The sequence below is a fragment of the Opisthorchis viverrini genome (assembly GCF_000715545.1).
Source record: "Opisthorchis viverrini unplaced genomic scaffold scaffold56, whole genome shotgun sequence".
Taxonomy (NCBI): Eukaryota; Metazoa; Platyhelminthes; class Trematoda; order Opisthorchiida; family Opisthorchiidae; genus Opisthorchis; species Opisthorchis viverrini.
Window position 1 is genome coordinate 385,884 of NW_008752000.1, and position 19,642 is coordinate 405,525.

Below are 19,642 nucleotides of genomic sequence, written 5' to 3' on the forward strand. Positions count from 1 at the left end.
TAGTAGGGTTAATGAAGTGGTGGCCATCAAAGCCACACCAATCTTGGAATTTCAATAATCATTGCAAGTTTTCAGGTTAAAGGAAGGTCTATGGAGTAGAGCAAACCTAAAAATAAGCGATTGGGCATGTGACGCGAGCAATACAGTAGCCTTTTAAAAATGTCTCTGACACTGTTTCGGTGCCTAACTGCCATGCCACCCAAAGGAAGCACGAGGGCTGGGATACTGCCAGGTAGCTCAAGCCCAGACAGGGGAAGACGAGAGGCATAGGTCAGGTTCGAACCACAAAATTTCCGGTCAGTAAATTCACGCTCTAACCACTTGAGTTATTTCGCCATTGCTTGGGGGTCATCTAGAAAGTTACCAATTGTGTATGGTAAAAACGGAGAGGGCACCCATAAGCTGGGTACCACAGTATTGATGCCAACATCACTAAGATATTCAGGTCAAAAAAGCACAAACTTCGTTCTCTTTTATGATATTAAGCTACCTTGAAAACCGAACCACCGAGTTTTCTTTAAAGCAAGTTCTAAGGAATGCCAGCGCCACATTCATACCTTAGAACTAAACGTGTAGATGGTGGTTTACCCTTTTTTTTTGACTAGTTGTTAACTCGGCTGACGAGTTAGAGACCTCAAAGTACACTTTCCACGATACCCTTTTCCGGCACTGGACAACGCTTGCTAATTTATCCGTACTGTACTGTCCAAGAACGTCCGATATGTGTGAATTGTACTTTTGGAGACAAAATGGATTATTCAATATCCTAATGCCAAAACAAGGTCCGTAATATTATGTGATTTTACTCCGCTCCACAAAAAGCCGATACAGAACACTCCTTCTCGTACACGATGTGACACATGCTAACAGTCTCAATTCCAGACCAACTTTCAAGGAGACCCCCTGCGGTGCCAAATGAAATGTGATTCCTACTGTACCTCAGATGTTTACTCGTTCAGGTCGAGCTTCTGCCCTGTAGTTGATGTCAGTCTACTCGTAAAAGCTAGGAAGCCCTATACAGCGTCTCATGCTTGCTAGCAATAGTCAACAATGAGCATATCATGGTTCGCGACCTTCCGGCCAGTGTTTGAAATCTTAGTCGTTTGGGGAAGAAAGGGCAATCGTCATTGTGGGACGCTCATAGTTGGACCGAATACACTGTGTAACTTCTCATTCACTCACGGAGTTCACATCACATGGTCACGTGCCGATTGATCACACCACTGGTCAGCTGCTCGTGGTGGAACCCTAGTTGAGTCCTCAGCTAATATTGCTCAGAATTTGTTTTAATTGGCGATATTTCGCGGTTAACTGGGCTTTGTTCGATTGTCGGAACAAGTTCAGATTCGGTTATTTCTGTGAGAGTAATATTTATATAATAAAAAGAGAGCGACTCAAAATGCAAAAGCATATCGAAAATTAACTTCCTGAACCAAAAAACCAAGATTAACATGAAATTCGGAATTTCGTCAATTTAACGAAAAAGGGGAACTATTCCAAAATTTAAACCTTTGTGCGTAGGCCATGCGGATGGTTCCATCATCATCATCATCATCATCATCATCATCATCATCATCATCATCATCGTCATCATCATCCTCATCCTCATCATCATCGTCGTCGACAGCATGACACCAGTGTCCAAAACCGATGCTTCACTGCCGTAACGTATGGTTTTTGTTGGGCTCTTTTATTTCTGCCGGCAAAAACAAATCGATACAAGATCATCAATAACAAACCCCATCAGATTTGAACCGTTGAATGTTGTCTCGAGCGTGAAGCTGTGAGTAAGTTCGAACTCGCGCCAGAATACCACGCGACTTGTGGACTCCTTTTGGCGTTGGATGTTGAATCGGCAAGCGGTTAGAGAAAACTTGTCGGGAAGCTGTAATGCATTTTGATGTGGGAAATGTGAAGAAAGTTAAAACAATCCAAAATCAACCGCTGGTTATTCTGAATACTCAGTAAAATCCGATGAAAACTGGAGATGTTTTGGAAACTATGGACCAGCAGACCAGATGTTGTTTCATGGCTCCCTGCACGTGAAGCGTTCGCTTCAGTTTTCGTCACAGTCATCACGAACGACCCCCATTTTCAGGGTACTATCAGGAAGCTAGAAATAACAGATTGAATGCCGGAAGGGACTATCAAGCCTCGTTTTAATTCGTTTCATTTTCAACTAAGAACGGGATCTTCGAGTTAACTTTGGTAATCAAGCTGAGAGTATTAGAATCTTATTGCTTTTGGCTATAACTTCACCTTTTTAGATAATAAGGTGGGCATTCCCTCAACGAAGCAATGTCTCATTTATCGCAAGTGATCAAACTACATTTTCGTGATTTTGAAGGTCGTTCTAGAACCTTTTTGAAAAAAAAACGCATTTCGACAAAGACCTTTAAGAACTCAACTCATCTGAACTATCTCGGAAACTGTTCAGAGGAAGTACTTACCAGCTTGGAAAGCAGAAATGGAAGTACACGATCCTGTAATAAAGTAATTGGATTAACAACATCGGTGTTGTTTGGCGCCTTTCGAAGAGACTGATCGCATCCGTAGGTGAAGACATTGTTTCGTCGACTGTGTCCATGAAGGTCATAGTAGATGACGTCCTATAGCAAAGACAAAGACAAACAGATACAAGTAGTTTTTCCGTGAGACAACCACCACACCGAGGAAGGTGGTAGACCCTCCTGGGGGGGACAAACTCATCCAGAGGGCAGTTTATAAGATCTGCAGTCGTTTGATCAGTTTGTGAACAGCTTGTACGAGTGCCTTTTCACCGAGTTCGCCTTCTGATGTCAGCACGGATCAATTCAGACAGAATACGATTGTTTCTAATAGGTTTCATTTTTTGTCTAACAAGCAAACGTTCAGGGTTGATCAGTGACCCAAATTGCATCCGTTAGTAACCTTGGGGTCTTCCTGCTTTGTCGTGCTTGCTCATTCGAAACTCATGCCTAAATTAGTCTGAATAAAGTTAAGCTAAACTGTGCAATGTCTTGCGAGAAGAGCTCTACTGACCTTTATAGGAACTGGCCGTACGATGTTAACAGAGTAGCGCAATTACAATTCGACATCTTCTGGAAGATTACTGACCTGCAATATGAGTGCAAGCAATTGACAACAGCCCGCGGGCAATCAAATGCCGTATAATTAAGTCATCGGAATTGGTCTTTATGGGACATTAGACGCTCAAGACAAACAAGCGCCTAATTCAAAAGGTATTCCGTGCAGTATGCAACGATAGAACAATTCTAAATGAAGGTGCCCACAGACCCTTCCAGGATGTGCTGCGCAAACAATCCCTGGAATAAGCTTGCCATCACTTTTTTACTCGCCCCCGGAGCTCCGATGTATGTGTCATTGCGATGTCTGCTATCCTTTGGAAACCATACTGGGTCAACAATGCTGACGGCGTCTTACTCTCACAGGACCCTCAGATTTTTTCATTTCGGTGGTGCTCCAACTTGTGATCACGTCGTCATGGATCGCACTCCCTCAAAAAAGTGCACTTTTTTACCGCTTTCCCTCACTCCACCCTTCTCACCATTGTCTTCAGCTAAGCCATTAATACAGGCAAAGCGCCTTTCAACAAATGTAGCAACGGCAATCTGAAGATTGACCAACTACTACTGGCGTGCTTCATCAGTAGTGTACACCGCTACATTAGTTCTCAGTACTGATTGGCTCTTTTCAACGACCCTCCTGTATCCAGTAACGTACAATGTAGCGTCCACGAAAAGCAGCGGCCGATAAAAAGACACCCTAAGACAAAAACCGTAATGTCCGAGCATTTGAGTAATCAGGAATTCAAGAGAGTAGAATGGACTGGAACAGTAATTGAGCAACAATCAGACTCCGAACCTGCTCAGTTGTTCAAACCCGGTTTTCAGATTTTAAAAGTCGCTAGTGCATTGGTACGCATTTCAGCCTCATGCTATTCGAAATTGTTGTCCAGTCCTTGAAATATGATTAGGAAGAATAAAGTTTTTTCGGAGTCCAACTAAAGGAGCGTTTTGGGAGGTGTAGGCTGAGCGAGATGAATTTGTCTGGGATGGTTTTCATCTTGATACTGTCAGGAAGGTCAGATTCCGGAAGAAAATCTCAGAATGCCCGGGACCTACTGAGACCCTAAAACTCCATCAAAATCTCAATAGGGAAGCCGGCAAGCATCCAGACCAGTCAATCACTCAATCGATCAAACAAAAACGGATGAGTGTTCACACACGCCGCAGAAGCAGTACCAATTATGATTAGTGTTCAGGCATCTCATGGAAGCCCGGCCAATCTCGATGGGTGCTCAGCGAAAACCTTTCAGACAGCCTGAATCAATGTCAAATAAATAGTGCGAGGCCATTTTAATTTTTTTCACTCGCACGCTCTTGCTTGTTGCAATAAAGCTGTTGTGTTCTTGTCGGCAAGTCTTCCAGTGAAACTCGAGAAGGTGTTGCTCCATTGGGGACAGCATTTTACCTGTACCACATGTCACCTTGCGTTGTGCTAGTTATGTGGGAATTTCATCGTTAAATCGTGGCTATACCCGTCAATCCCAAAACCCAAGATGCGTCGCACATCCGACAGAAAAACACCTACGGTGTCAGTCTCATGATATCCAGCCTTTCGGATCATACAAGTAGAGCCGTCAACATAAAAATTTATTTGATACTTTGTTGTGGGTTCTCGTTCACCCCAAATGTGAGTCGATTCACATATTATCGCGTCAGTGTGTTCTAGTCCCACAGGCATCCAACAACTCATCAGTACTTAGTAAAGTGTTTGATGTGTCAGGATCGTGTAATGAACACTGCTCAGTCTGGATGCACCAGGATGCTCAGGAAACGGCAAATCAAGACTCAGTTTTATGGTAAGTTCAAACATTGCTTCTGAGTTTTCATTAAACTATAATTCTGTGGTCTGATTTGCGAACTATGGGCGGCAATCACAGCTCATCAACATGATTAGCACTCACTTATATTGGCATAATAAACACAACACTGTGGCTTCTGATCCGGTCGGTTGTTATTCAGTTTAGAATAAGTTGAAACATATTAAGTTTACAGTTGGCGTGCAAGTTCCCTCGTCACTGCAGTCGTCACAATCATACTGAAAAATGACGCCACTTTGTATAAGTGGAACCAAATCTGGGTTCATTCATGTTGGCAGTGAATGCTGTGAGAAGGAGCTGTTCAACGTAGGAAGCTGTTTCGTTGCACGCGATGGCCCAATGATTTCATCGACGTCGAATGGTTTTGTCTGTCCGGCGTGGTTGGAATTTGGATCTACATAGTGAACGCAGTAGCCATGACGCAAGGCCGCTATTGGCTGCGCGACGCAGCCACACCTCTCAGAACCACCCGATTGTCTCGTAATCCATCCCCATCCGGTAAGGTGGCCTTCACCAAAGCGACCAAGTTAACCGTTAAGGGGTTTCATGGTTAGTTGCGAGGTCGTAAACTAACCACTCCTGGGTCATTTCCATCCGACACAGTGCTTGGTGAAGAGAGCTGTGCGGAGCAAGCAATCTTCTAGCATACGAAGCACGTGACCTTACCAGCGTAACATGTGGATTGTGACCAGCTGACTCGTGCAGGGAGGGTGAACTTAACCAAAAACTATCTGACGTACTTCAGCATTATTGATTCGATTTTCCCGCCAGACTCGCGCAACGCTTCGGACGCATCTATGGCCATACACAGCTGTCTTGGATAATTATAGAAACCCACTAACCACACTCCAAGGAAACTGATGAAAATTGCTTCCGGAGCATTCACCGAGGAACGTATCTCAATGTCTCGAATGTCGCTCTAACTGAAATATCAAACGTTTAAGGCATTTGTTTACAGATTTATTTGATTTATTTATTATACGGCTATTGTACAGTTATGCAATTATTGTAGTTTGAACTCCAGAGTCTCACTTTATCACAACCGTAATTCGCAAATGGCTGTTTATCTCCACAATCAGGTCAGTTATTTCAACCAGTTTGGTTATGTTCTTTACATTATATATTTTATGTATTTTCACCTAACTAGATACACAAAAATTTGAAAAATGCTTGGCCAATTCTGACTCATGATTTACTCTTGTCATGACTTAGAAAGACGGCATTTCAATAGTCCTGTGATGAGTTTTGCTTTCGAATTTACTCCTTGTTTCCTGGTTTGCATCGAAAACGTATAATATCAATAGCTGTGCTCAATCGAAACAATTCATGCGTCCGCCAGGTCACTTTTGCACCGTTATTGCGATAAGATTTCGCATCAGTTTTCTCGCTAATCTTAAGAAGGGGCTCCAGTAAAGTTCTGAAATGAGTACTTCTCTAATGTGAGTATGCGTGAAAACAAAATACACCAAAGATTTATTTTTGTAGTTCACCATAAAAAAGGATCGACAGATCATTTATGCATAATCGAAACCTCGTACTTGTAGACTTCTGCTCATTTGCATTGACTCTAGCGTCAATCCAATCAATCGATTGCCTACGTCCAACCAGATCACGTGAACTACTTCACTTTGGAGGTCACGTGATCATAACCGCTGCAAAACGTTGCTCATTCACGGTGTAAATATGTGAGTGTATCTAGGTGCGTAAACTGAAGAAATGTGCAACGAACGAATGTCGAATACAGTCGTCTCCAAGATAATCGAAAACATTTCCAGGGGAATCACTTGTGACCGAGTCAACATTATCACCTATTCGAATCCTCGCATCGGCACGTGACGGATAAAGTAAAGTCGTTCGTTTAGAAAACACCGGTCCTTTTCTGCTTCATTTCTATCACGAAGGTCAGATTCCTGAAATCAACTTCTGAACGCCCGGAACCTACTGCTCCACCAAAAGCTCAACTGGAAAGCCGGCAAGCATCCAGGCCAGTCAATCATTCGATCAATTCAGTAAAACCTGATGAGTGTTCTCTGCGCCACAGAAGCACGACCGAATGTGATCAGCGTTCAGGCTTTTCACAGAGGCACGATCGATGTTGATGGGTGATCACTAACGCCTATCAGACAGCCTGGATCAATGTCAGAAAGTCCCCTTTAAATAGCGTGGGGCCGTTGTAACTTTTGCACTCGCACTCGCTCTCGCACTCGCACGCACTCACTCGCTTGTTCGGAATATAGCTGTTGTGTTCCCTTCTGTGAGTCTTTTCTCTCCGACACTAGGCACTGGAGCGGGTCAGCAGCAGATACCTGAGATTGACGAATCAGAAGATATAACAATTTCTTTCTAGCTTTTTTGCCCAACGGAGACATTGGCCCTATAACGGTTGTGAATAGTTTACCATCATACACGTGTGACAACTTGCAGCCCAAATTCATCGGTCCAGTATTTTCGGATTTTTGGCTTTTCACCAAAAATTCCGTGAAAGTCATGTGGTCAACAGTAGAATAAAACCTATCCAGGCCGGAGTCCATTGAATTCGATACTAAATTCCTGGTGCAAGATTATTCCTTTATTTTATTTTCTTTCCTTTATTTGAAAACATTGCCAACGAGAGATTTAGCTGGGTTCAGGACGGGTCTCCCGCAAATGAGTGTATTTTGCGAAATTCTAAATCCTTACAAAAGCATTCTGTGTACAGCCATCACGGGTTCGTTTGAGCTATCCTGAATGTACCTGAATAGGCAACAAAATCTTCGCCAGTATGTCAACTCATTCATCTCCGTTCCATCCAGTACTAGTAACTGAACGAATATGCATGTGTCCGCGCTTTTGCTGAACATCAAGTTGGGCCGTCGAACTATTCTACAACTGATAATGGTTTCGAAACTTTGATATGAATTCATTCTGCAAGCGAAGTGAATCTATTCCGGAGAGGGGGACATCACCCTACCGCTGCTTCATCACCTACAACCTCACCACCCATTGTTGAAGAATATGTTGGTCGTTCTTAGTTGTCCGTTGTGTTCCCGATTATGCTTCATAGTTTCATCCCCCTCGGCAGAAGTTCTTCCCAGCAATCATTGCGAATTGTTTATCCAGCGTCATTACAACAGACTCCATTTTGAGGAATGATGCATGTACTTCGTACGCGCTTCGAATGCATCCGTCAGTAACGATTCCGCGAAATCATTCGTGGGCTTTCGAAGACATTTCAGCAACTTTATGATTAGTGTGTTGCTCTTAACGACCAGGTAACAATGAGTCCTTCCAGAACCCACCGGTCGTGAGTGTCGTTTATGCAGCTTATGGAACTTTGCCAGACTCACAGCCTCAGCTAACAGCGCGCGGACCGACAACAAACCGAGCAGCCACAAAAACCGCTGTTCGATTTCGTTTCCATCAGTCAAGTCGACGTGCTGGTTGACTTCTAAACTACCATACTTGCCAAGTAGAACCAGATTTAATCCACTGAAAGTGACAGAGACAAGGAGAGAAGTAATAGTCTAATTTAGCATTCGCTCAGCCTTCTTAAGCCATCTTTGATCCCCCTGCCTTCTGCCTTCGAAATACCGAGAAGCACGGTAATTCTTCTACCGACGTTTCTGCTCTATGGGTTCACTAGTCTTTTTTGAAGAGTCAGAAGGCAGTTCACCACATTGGAACACATAAACAGGTGATATCGTGTCTCCGTTTGCGACACCTTTGAGGCCACTATAAAACGGTACCTCGTTTTTAACTAATATCGACATTGTGGCTTCGGTTCGCTTTCACTACGGCATGGATTTGATTGTACTAACCCCATTTGTAATAACAGAAGGGAATTTACAACACCAGGCAACACAACGGAGTGCGTTTTATAGAATGCGGGTAACTTAAATGTACTGCCAGCTTTACCCTCGTATCAGAGACTGGTCCCGGACTTACCATGTTTTTTAGTTTACATTGACGAAGCAACTCCCGAGTGTGCCATACGGTGGGGAACACGTCCTTTTGGGGTTTGCGATAGTTTCTATTCAAATCGTGACCGGTAACTGAACATCTGGAAGTAAGTAAATGAAGCCATTTGAGAATAAAGTGTTCCAGTTCTTTTTTTATTAGTATGTCTTCCATAAAGTTCCTTAGATGCTCCTAAGCCTTGGGTCTGTATGGGTGGAAGCAAAAAATCAATCACAGTTATTCCACGCACCGACAGATGTGCTCAGTTTCTCTTCTTTTCTGATGCATACTACTGTTTTGAGTTGGCTTGCAAACACCGATAGTGACGTCACTGAAGGACAACTTTGACATGAGGATCAAGTTCGTGACCATCTAGAGGGAAGTGGAGGCGTTCCTACTTAGTTTTCGTGTTCTAATTCACTTGCGTCACAACTCCGTTGTTGCTATTGTCGGCATGAAAAATCCAAGCACTGAGGAAGTGGATAGTACGACGTCAGGAGATACGGGCATTTATGCTAGGATAATTCTCAGTCTTTGGGCCAAACGTAGTTGCGAGGGAGCAGGTCGAAGCCGGTCTCAGAAGGCTTTCTTATGATATAAACAAGCTAACTGTAAGACCAATGAAGCTGTGAAATTGAGAAAGTCTGTTGATCACGTGAGGCCACCCCTGTCAGTAGCGTTACTTCACGAAGCGATTTAAAATGCCTGTTGCCCAGTCATGGGACCAATCGGTTGCATGCATATAGCACATGGGCCGTTGCGTACAAGCGAAGTTTTGACCTATAACCGAAGCGACAGTTCATTGAGCCGGCTGTTATTTGCCGAGACTTCCATGCGCTGTGTCTTGTGCGGATCGGCTACGGTTGGCCCGTCAACTGTGTCAAGAAAATCATGGATTTTATCATTTCTGTCATATCTGCTGATTCGCCGGCCTGTGGCATCTGCTGCTGACCCGCTCCAGTGCCTAGTGTCGGAGAGAAAAAGGCTCACGAAACGGAGCACAATAGATATATTCCAAAAAAGTGGTTGCGAGAGTGCGAGTGGGTGCAAGTGCGTGCGAGTGCGAAAAGTACAACGGCCTCAAGCTTATTATTGGAAGGACACTGTCTGAACTTGGTCCTATGCTGACGCACACGGTCTGGCTTTAGTACGAGGCAGCGACGTGCTGCATATTGCGGGAGCGTTGTCTCACCTTGATCAACGCTGACTCGCGCTGTCTGGGTTTGATACAAGGCTGTGACGCGCTGCATATTGAGGGGGCGTTGTCTGTCTGGTCAACATCTAGCGGAACTGAGAGTCTCGGTAGATTTCGGGCATTCAGTGGTTGCTTTCAGGAAGCTGACCTTCCTAATAATTTCATTTGAGACCACTGTTTTTGATCCAGTAACAGAATCGTCACTAGGCCGGGCTCAAGTCTCTTCCCCTCCCCCTGCAGATATTTCCCTTTGAGACATCGGTGAATAATTCTGTTGGCAATCTCATCTCACTCATACCGATGATTCGTGCTCGAGCACCATAACGCCTTGCACATCTTACTTTCTAGAGCGTTCTTTAGAGTTGGGACTGGTGAGAACAATCGGTTTGAGGAATCGCGTCTCAAGTGAGGATCTGCTGTGAGAGAGTGGATTTTATAGTGGTGTGGTGGTTTGTGTACCTCTGTGACTCATTCAGTTACACTAAGAGCCTCACTGATATCCGCAAAGTTTCTCACGTCAAGCTAGCCAGTGTACACAGCTCTGACGAGCAGAGTCTCCTGCCCCCCCCCCTAGGTGTGGAAATGGGACAGACTTGGTGACTTGTTCTTTAAAAGCTTGTATTACTGTAGTCTTGCGGTCAAGCTTTTGAACAGAAGGCTTTGATTGAAGACCTTTTCTATGTGTGGGCGCCATGGCAGTATCCCAGCCTGCATTCAGCGTAGAACGTTACATCCAAAAATGCTATTATTCCACGTCAGCCGTCGCGTGGTGTTATCAACCGAGTCGCCTCATTTGTTTACGGCAGTGAGGCATCAGTGACCACCCTGAAGTTGCTATCTCTGACAATGAGAAATAGGTGTTAAACAAAATTTCAAATGGAACGTCTAAGGGATATCCTGCAGAATTAAGAAGCGATTTCGGTGACTTGCCCGTTCGATGGTGTACGGAACGCCGGCGACTTAATGTGAACAGTTGTGTTTCGGATGAGCTACCTTTGAACTGTGAACCCTTGTCATGGGTTATTACTTTCGATGTACCAGAGATGTCGAAAATTCCCATGGCTTATTCGCTATGGACTGACCTGGAAAAATCTGATGATAGGTAAATTCTGGTTTTGTGTCTTGCTGAACGGTCGTGCAACTCTGTCTCGGTCCTTGGCTTCCTGCTCCATCCAATATGGTATACCAAAAGGTACGGTAGCTTCAGTCAGCCCTTTGTGAAGACGAAGGACGATCAGTACAGCTGTATTTATAGGGTAATCACGGAATGTTCCACAAGGTCGTGTTAGAATCTCCGTGAGGGGACGAGAAGCGTCGAGCTAAAGATGCTCGACCCAGATTGGCTGGCATTCTGACCAATCAGGGCATGCCTTCGTTTGGTCCGTAGCCCACACGTGACACATCCGTTCAATGGACATGCTGTTCGGTTATTAGGGGCGCCTGGCCTCCAAGAACTAAACCGACCCGGAAAACTCGGCCAAAAGCCTCGACCCTCTTTATCGATCCGTGAATCCGTGCAAGCTGACAAAACGACGCGTATGTGTAGCCACGAAAAGTGTTTGGCTGTTTAGCAATCTAATAGTTGAGGATGATTATCCTTTCCCCACGACTAATCATAGGTGAATTCAATGAAACCCCGCAATATACTACATGGTGTACTAACTGAGACACAACAAGGTCACACGAAGACTGACAATACGATACGTTTAGTGCGTTAAATATGTCGAGGATGTAAACTAATCACTGAAATATGTTAACGACCCTCCCTACCTTGTCCACCAGACTTAAATGTGGGGAACACCTGTACCAATACTGGTTCTAATTACAAGTTCTGTTGCAAAAGGTAGTCCTGACTGAATTGATTTCGAAATTGATTTCAAAATGAAGATACAATGGGCATTTTATCCGCAACGACAGTCACAGCCAACAAACTCCCCATTTTGGTCTAATGGATCGAAGATCCGCGTGAATACCGCCGAGCATCACCAGCTTAACAGACTTTACGTGAAATGATCTACTGAAAATAAGAACAGGAGTGCTGGTAATGTGACAATCTATCAGAAACTACTGTTGAGTTAGACCTTTCAGTTTGTTTGGCCGCGGTGCGAAGTAGACGAGAAAAGAACAACCATCGATTATTTTCGAACAGGGAACGTTGTACATAGCCCTGGTTCTGTAGATTTTGACCGCTTTCGTGGCTTCTACGTAGTACCCGAATGTGAAATCACCAACTGGAGAGTAAGTCGGAGAATGGTGAGAGTGATAAGGGCACCAAGTTTGTCAGATTGGGGTAAATAAATTTGATCGGTGAGGTAAATCATCTTGCCGGTCACCCGAGTCAGAGTCCACGGCACCCATGGTACTCGACTGGCAGAAACTACTCTAGATCGAGAGCAGGTCAGACAGTTTGCCCAGGACATGAACCTTAATAGCTCGCTTGTTACGTGTGTTCGCGCTTATTCGTATGTTCCACTTAGCTGTCCGCGCCGACTCACGGTGGTCCCCCACACATTGTTGTGTGTCAATATGCCGTTTGGCCTTGAATATGAACTTGTTTGTCGGTGTCCGAAGGTGAATCTTCTTCTATCCGGTTTTTCAGGATATCCAGGACTAGTTGCAAGATGAACGCCACGTGATTCAGCATCTTCTTCGAGACTCTGTCGCGGAATTTGACGGTAGCATTCTGGTCCCATTCCAAGATCGGGTTTGTACTTTTTAAAAAAACTCATTGGAATCACTTGAAGACTAACGGGATGAGCTTAAAGTGCGGCGAATGTTCAAAGTATCCATCAAGAGGCCTTGATCCGAGAATTTTGATCCTGTTCAGAACATACCCCTTTTCCTGGATTCAGACCCATGATGGATTAGCAGTACCAGGAAAGTAAAACCTCTTTTTCAGAAAATTGCTATCAGATCATCGTGAACGGTTATCACTGAAGCGCCATGGTTTCATATACAACTTGTTCCTGCACTGAGTCTCCGTACCCTAATGCAACAGAAGCTACAACCTTCGAATTGTTGATACCCCGAAATAGGCAGTAAGCAATCAAGCTGGCTACAGCAATAAAATTTGAGATAGTTTCCAATGGCTTTCATGCAAAGATAATCATATCACGGGATGCTGACCTCATGTGTAGGTAAGTTTTGAGTTCCAAATTTTCAAAGCAATTGGAGTCATATCTATGGTTAGCGTTTTGCTCCACAGAACTTTGTACGCCAGCCAGACTACCATTTAGGTACAACGGCACCGAGTCAATTACTTACCGATAGTTGCCAAGTATGACACCATCTGGATTGAGCATCGGGACGATTCGGAATACGTAAGAACGTCGTAAAAATTCAGCCTCAGAATTATTGCTGATCAGGCTGCGCATTAGGCCCAGAATGACCCAGCTTGAATTGGTTTCTCCAGGATGAACACGTGCAGTCAGGATAACCGCGATCTTTTCCCAGTCCGGCACACCTGAGCAAAACAGTTTGAGAGTTATTACTGCAATCGGCGTGGCGTATTATATAGGGTTCTATCGATTGCAGCCTTACTTCCTGCGTGATAGTGGGCGTCAACAGAGATGCTCAGCACATCCTCAGGGAGCTTCCCGAGTGATGTCAATGGCACTTAAACGCTTGTTACTATACTACTGGTTAAGACGAAGTAGTATAAAGTAAAAAACAAACCGGATCACGATGACCAGTGAGTTTTTCAAGATACGGTTTGAGAGTCACCACTACTCTCAAAATTCATTTATTTCTGAACATTAATGCTTTCAGAAACGGTTTTACTGGCTCGTTGTAGACAGTTATTGAAAATCTTCCAGTGGTTATCTGTTTTAATTTTCCCAGTGCCGTGTCTGGGTAAGTCATATGAGTCTGACAAACAGACGTTACCAAAAAACGCATTGGTTATTGGTTGAGTCAGAGGCTAATTTGCTTGTTAAAAGTTGACAAGAGACAAACTGTGATCTCGTTCCAGTTTGAATAATGTAACTTAACACTCTCGCAAGACTGTAGTTGAGAAACCACACCACGACGGAATATCTTTGTTCAACTGTCCAATTACAGGGAACGTATCGAGATGGGATAACCTATTGTGATTACCTTTCGCGAGTGAATGTGACATCCTTTATAAGAAATCATAAGAAATACTGCTGAATCCAAAGTATCGGTATTTGTTACACATTTTGAAATCATCGCAGGTAAGAAACTTCGTAAGAGCTTTTGCGCGAACAGACAATCATCAAGGCAGTAATCTCTATCAAACTTGCAGATGAATCCCATTGCAGTGAACATTTTCTACACTTTACGAATTGGTCGGATCTGCCGCTTTGGTCGGATCCTTGCTGACAGATGAAATGAACCGATTCACTCTAGATTATTTCACTTTGTCTGTTGAGCCCAGGTTGGAAAATCAAGTAAATAAATCTCTGTGTGTCAGCGAATTCACGCCTCATTTGTTCGCCATGCTTGTACGGAATGTGGCTTGACTTCCGGTCACATCGTTAATCCCGTAGATGGCCTAAATTAACTGAATGTGAATGCAAATTGTTATATCTGCTGATTCGCCGATCTGTGGTATCCGCTGCTGATCCGCTCCAGTGCCTAGTGCCGGAAAAAAGGACTCACGGAAGGGAACACAACCTATATATTTCGAACAAGGGAGTGCGAGAGCAAAAGTTACAACGGCCCCGCGCTATTTAAGGGGGACTTTCTGACATTGATCGAGGCTGTCTGATAGGCACTAGTGAACACCCATCAACATCGATCGTGCCTCTGTGAAAAGCCTGAGCGCTGATCACATTCGGTCGTGCTTCTGTGACGTGCAAGAACACTCATCAGCTTTTGCTGAATTGATTCAATAATTGACTGGCCTGGATGCTTTCTGGCTTCCCTGTTGAGATTTCGGTGGAGCAGTAGGCGTCTGGCGTTCTGAGGTTACTTTCAGGAATCTAAGCTTCCTGATACAAGTTATCTAACTGGCGCTTTGAGAGAAGATTTACATTCAAGTAACAATCAAATTTATGCTGTTAGTACTACAGAGCTTCCACTCTAAGCTGCACTTTCCACACTTTTCGTATGTGATCTGTTCAGCATATGACGCTTAGGTCTGGGCACTCCGAGGTCTCCTCTGGGGCTCTGTGCAGCTACCTACAGAAACAAAACTAATTAAAGACAACTGTGGCGTGCAAGTTCATCATCATCAACATCATCAGCATCATCTTAAGTAGTAAAAACCGCGTATTTGTTGTACACTGGTCATATCTGCCACAGTTTCGTTCGCTGGTGTGTAGTAAAAACCGCGTACACTGGTCATATCTGCCACAGTTTCGTTCGCTGGTGATTTAAGAAGATAGGGGGCGATAACTTCACCTTATAGGTGGCAGCTGATGTGATTGGTGCGCCACTACACGTTCGTCAGTGGGCTTTTCATTGGAAAGGTCTGTAGAGGGGAACCATGCATTGAAAGTAGCAGGTTGGTTGCATGCACGCCATTAACCTTGCCCGTGGGACATTTTTACCAGTATCCATAGCAATTGATGTGTTCCGACTGGGGAGCGCCATCGATGCAAACAGCAGTGACCAGTACAACCAAATTTGCTGATAACGGCCTTCACACTTCGCCTCCAAATTCATGCGACCACTCAATATCAAGATTATGAAGTTAATAAGTTTATCTAAAATGACGAATAAAAATCAGAACTGTTACTGAACTACCGCAAGGGCAGCAAGAATTGTTGCATGATGTAGCATTCTTGAAACCTCGGATCAATGGAGTCGCCAACTCGTAAAATCCAGGTCACCGTGGTGGCGCGATTATTGGCCCCGCGGGCAGCCCCCGGGAAACCTTTAAGTCTTTGGGCTCCGGGGGAAGTATGGTTGCAAAGCTGAAACTTAAAGGAATTGACGGAAGGGCACCACCAGGAGTGGAGCCTGCGGCTTAATTCGACTCAACACGGGAAATCTCACCCGGCCCGGACACTGTGAGGATTGACAGATTGATAGCTCTTTCTTGATTCGGTGGTTGGTGGTGCATGGCCGTTCTTAGTTGGTGGAGCGATTTGTCTGGTTAATTCCGATAACGAACGAGACTTTGGCCTGCTAAATAGTACGCCTGTCCTCTGTGCTCGTGCAGGTGGCGGTGCTCATTGCCTCTCTGGAGGTGATGGTGCCGTTCGCCGGCGGGTGCGGCGCAGGTGTCTACTTCTTAGAGGGACAAGCGGCGTGCCAGTCGCACGCAATTGAGCAATAACAGGTCTGTGATGCCCTTAGATGTCCGGGGCCGCACGTGCGCTACAATGACGGTTTCAACGAGTTTGGGATCCTAGCCCGAAAGGGTTGGGTAAACTGAACCATAACCGTCGTGACTGGGATCGGGGCTTGCAATTGTTCCCCGTGAACGAGGAATTCCTGGTAAGTGCAAGTCATAAGCTTGCGCTGATTACGTCCCTGCCCTTTGTACACACCGCCCGTCGCTACTACCGATTGAATGGTTTAGCAAGGTCCTCGGATTGGTGCCATTGTAGTTGCTTCGGCAGCTCGACCGGTGCTGAAAAGACGACCAAACTTGATCATTTAGAGGAAGTAAAAGTCGTAACAAGGTTTCCGTAGGTGAACCTGCGGAAGGATCATTACAGTACACAAAGCCCAAACACCTCAGTTAATCTGAGCATTTGGCACTTTTTTCCGTTTAAAACAGCAAGAAAGTGTTTGTCCTTCACATACGATGCTGTCTTCCAAAGAGGAATGGAGAAGGAAATTTTGACGTTGGAATCAGAAACGAAGACCTGAAAGTTGAATTTTAGATGGCGCGAAAGAACCCAGACGTCATGATGTATACTTCGGTGCAGTCAATGAATGAATGGGGCGAGATGGGTCAAGTGGTTAGAGCACGAATTTACTGACCGAAAGGTCCGTGGTTCGAACCCGACCTCTGCATCTCGACTTCCCCTGTCTAGGCTTGGGCAAACTGGCAGTATCCCAGCCCTCGTGCCTCCTTCGTGTGACATGGCAGCTAGGCACCGAAAAGGGTGCTAAAGCTGAATGAGTTTAGAGTAGTTAGAGTCAATGAATCGAGATAGACCCATGCTTTTTTCTGAAGTGGAACAAGAGGAGAATACTAGCAACCCGATTTCTCAGCCAGAAACAAAAAAAACCAAACTATGTTATCCGAAAGATACGGCGAACCGATTTCGACTGCGGCAGAGCAATCTTTGCTGAAGGTATCAACTAAGATTTCACACTATAAGTGAAGTCAGTCTACGGTGAAAGGTTAGGGAGCAGGAAACAGCTGTTGAGAATCTCCGGCAGCCTGCGTCTAGAGAAATTCATTCGTCATGCAAACTCGCATCTCCACTTCGTAGTTGAAAACAATACCACGGCCGGCTAAGTGACAGGTAAAATGCCTTGCTTCTTGACAGGATAAGCCCCACGGAGTTGACATCATCTCATCGCTCGCTTAGGTGGACTAACAGATCAGAGACCCCCGTTTGACGTCATGGAATGATTACTGATAATTAATGATTTCCGGCAATTTACTAGATCCTTTGGGGTCCTGGATTGTATGTTACATAACATCAAAACGAATGGCATGAGAACCGTGGATACCAGGTGAGGGTTGAAACCAGTTCATATCGTAGTCGTGCGCTAAGTATAGTACCAAACTCATAGTTAGAAGCAATTTTCGCGCAGCATTTAAACAAACCAGTCTTGGTCCATTGTTTAGGATGCGGAAATGTGAAAAATTGGAATTTTCGTTTCCGTTTGAAAGTAACAGAGAAAATTGAACCAGTCTAATCAGAGGAGGAATCTGTTGCACAATAAAACAGGATGCTGATCATTCAAAGAACTTCTGCGACACGCACACGTTGAAAAGTTGAACAGTTCCAGGTTGTATGGTATTCTTCAGGTGGTATACACCTGGTTCCTTTTTCCTGAAGCGTCCATCAAACCCAAACAGTCTAGACAGTTTCTCGGAGGGGTTCACCTGATAGTCTATCGAATGTGCAACAGTCACTAACAGCAATTTTGATCAGACGCTCATAATAAACCCAAGAAAAGACTCAGTTGGGACCTTTTCTGGACCATTTACACATTACAACGGTAAAACAGGTCACGACAGCAAGTGGGCTAGACGCCACTGGCATCTAGGTATTATGGAATAGTTTATGCTGGAGGAAAGCAACAGGTCTAAGGAACAGTCGACAGGATCAGTCGACTCAATCATAAACAGGAACTGCTCAACCCAATTCGCTATGTGTACAATAAATTTTGGATTGGACAGGCCTCTGAATTTGATCTTCCCTACTTGATGGATTGGCCGTAGCCTAACCCAGGAGCGAACTTGTCAGGCCCACAACACAGTGAAAAACTCATGGTTAGTCTGGAACTACCGAATTGTCGCCATTGGTATAATCGGACCGTGAAGCACTACACAAAGCACTGTCATTTATGAACGCATACTTTGAGACCCAGTGATATGGTTTCTTTGATGGTACAAGTGTAACTTTCGATACTACTGATGAGGCATGCTAGTAGTATGCTTTCACGTAAATCCGCTTTGCGTCTCTTGAAAAGTGAGATCTATTACGGAATTTGTGGAGTCGCATTTCCTTTCACTTGAGTACCAATCAATGAATATCCAAGCAAGTTTGGGAAGATGCGTTAAAGGAGAAGATAGATATTCAGTTTTTGCAAACAAGATGCATATGAATGTTCTGCTTCCCTGTCTAATAGTCTGAAACTGTTCACTTGGCATTTTCTAATAAATAACTCCGCAGCGGGGTGGCGCCAATGCCTGCCTTTAAGACTTGTTATTTGACTTCGTGCTTCACACTCCCGTTGGATTTGGTGCAACTTCCGAGCACATACACCATTCCAAAACTTTCGGCATCTCCACAGCCAATTTCGCAAACAAATCTCAAAACACGTGATGGCCCACTGGACTGACGAAAAACCATTCACCATGATCAGTTTCATGGCAAGATAACACACTTACCGGGATCCGTAATGGTTACTAGGAAACATGAATTTCCCACTCGGGTCTGACACATGATTTCACAGCAAACTGTTCCTTCAGGTAGTGCATTTGTTTTCGCTTGCCGCACCAGCTCCTTCAGATCGCTCTTCAAGTCAGTGAACGAGTAGGGATAACAGTAGGCCATGTAGCACAAATCATCTGCATGAGGGAACGTCTGTGAAAGACCAGGGAAAATTAACCAGCATCATTCAGAGAGCTTTGGAAAAGACCTGGACACTACGCAAAATACAACTTTTCTAATACATCAGGAGTTTTCTAAGCATCTTCTTGATATGTATCCACCTGGGTGGTGTAGAATATCATTGCTATCTAAAAACGTTCAGGTTGAAAACGTTCGTCTTTGGAAATGGCACTTTTGGTCAAAGATTTGCCAGGCCTCCTTCAAAAGGAGGCTTTGTGATATTTTACTAGAATTTATGCTCTCTACGTAGCTGCCTTTAACCTATTGGCAAAGATAGAAGAACGGCCTGGAACCCCAAGTTTGAACGTTTTCCGGTCACTCAATTGATTTTCAGAAGCCGACTTTGGATACTTCTTCGGATGTACAGTTTGAATGACCAACAGCTGTGCAGCCCGCTGGAATATTTTATATATA

At 44.5% G+C, this 19,642-nt stretch overlaps 2 protein-coding genes across 2 annotated transcripts in view; one reads left to right on the forward strand and one right to left on the reverse strand.

Annotated features, from left to right (window-relative positions):
• Positions 1 to 19,642, reverse strand: part of T265_10194 (hypothetical protein) — a gene marked incomplete at both ends in the record, with an annotated part of 89,632 nt that overhangs the window by 37,705 nt on the left and 32,285 nt on the right. The window contains 5 exons of the mRNA XM_009176490.1: positions 1,711 to 1,885; positions 2,451 to 2,609; positions 8,810 to 8,924; positions 13,281 to 13,479; positions 19,006 to 19,201. Coding sequence (XP_009174754.1) covers positions 1,711 to 1,885; positions 2,451 to 2,609; positions 8,810 to 8,924; positions 13,281 to 13,479; positions 19,006 to 19,201 — 844 coding nt within the window. The remainder of the gene's footprint in view (positions 1 to 1,710; positions 1,886 to 2,450; positions 2,610 to 8,809; positions 8,925 to 13,280; positions 13,480 to 19,005; positions 19,202 to 19,642) is intronic.
• The window catches only part of T265_10192 (hypothetical protein), a gene marked incomplete at both ends in the record, with an annotated part of 6,596 nt that continues 3,819 nt past the window's right edge, over positions 16,866 to 19,642 (forward strand). The window contains one exon of the mRNA XM_009176491.1: positions 16,866 to 17,038. Coding sequence (XP_009174755.1) covers positions 16,866 to 17,038 — 173 coding nt within the window. The remainder of the gene's footprint in view (positions 17,039 to 19,642) is intronic.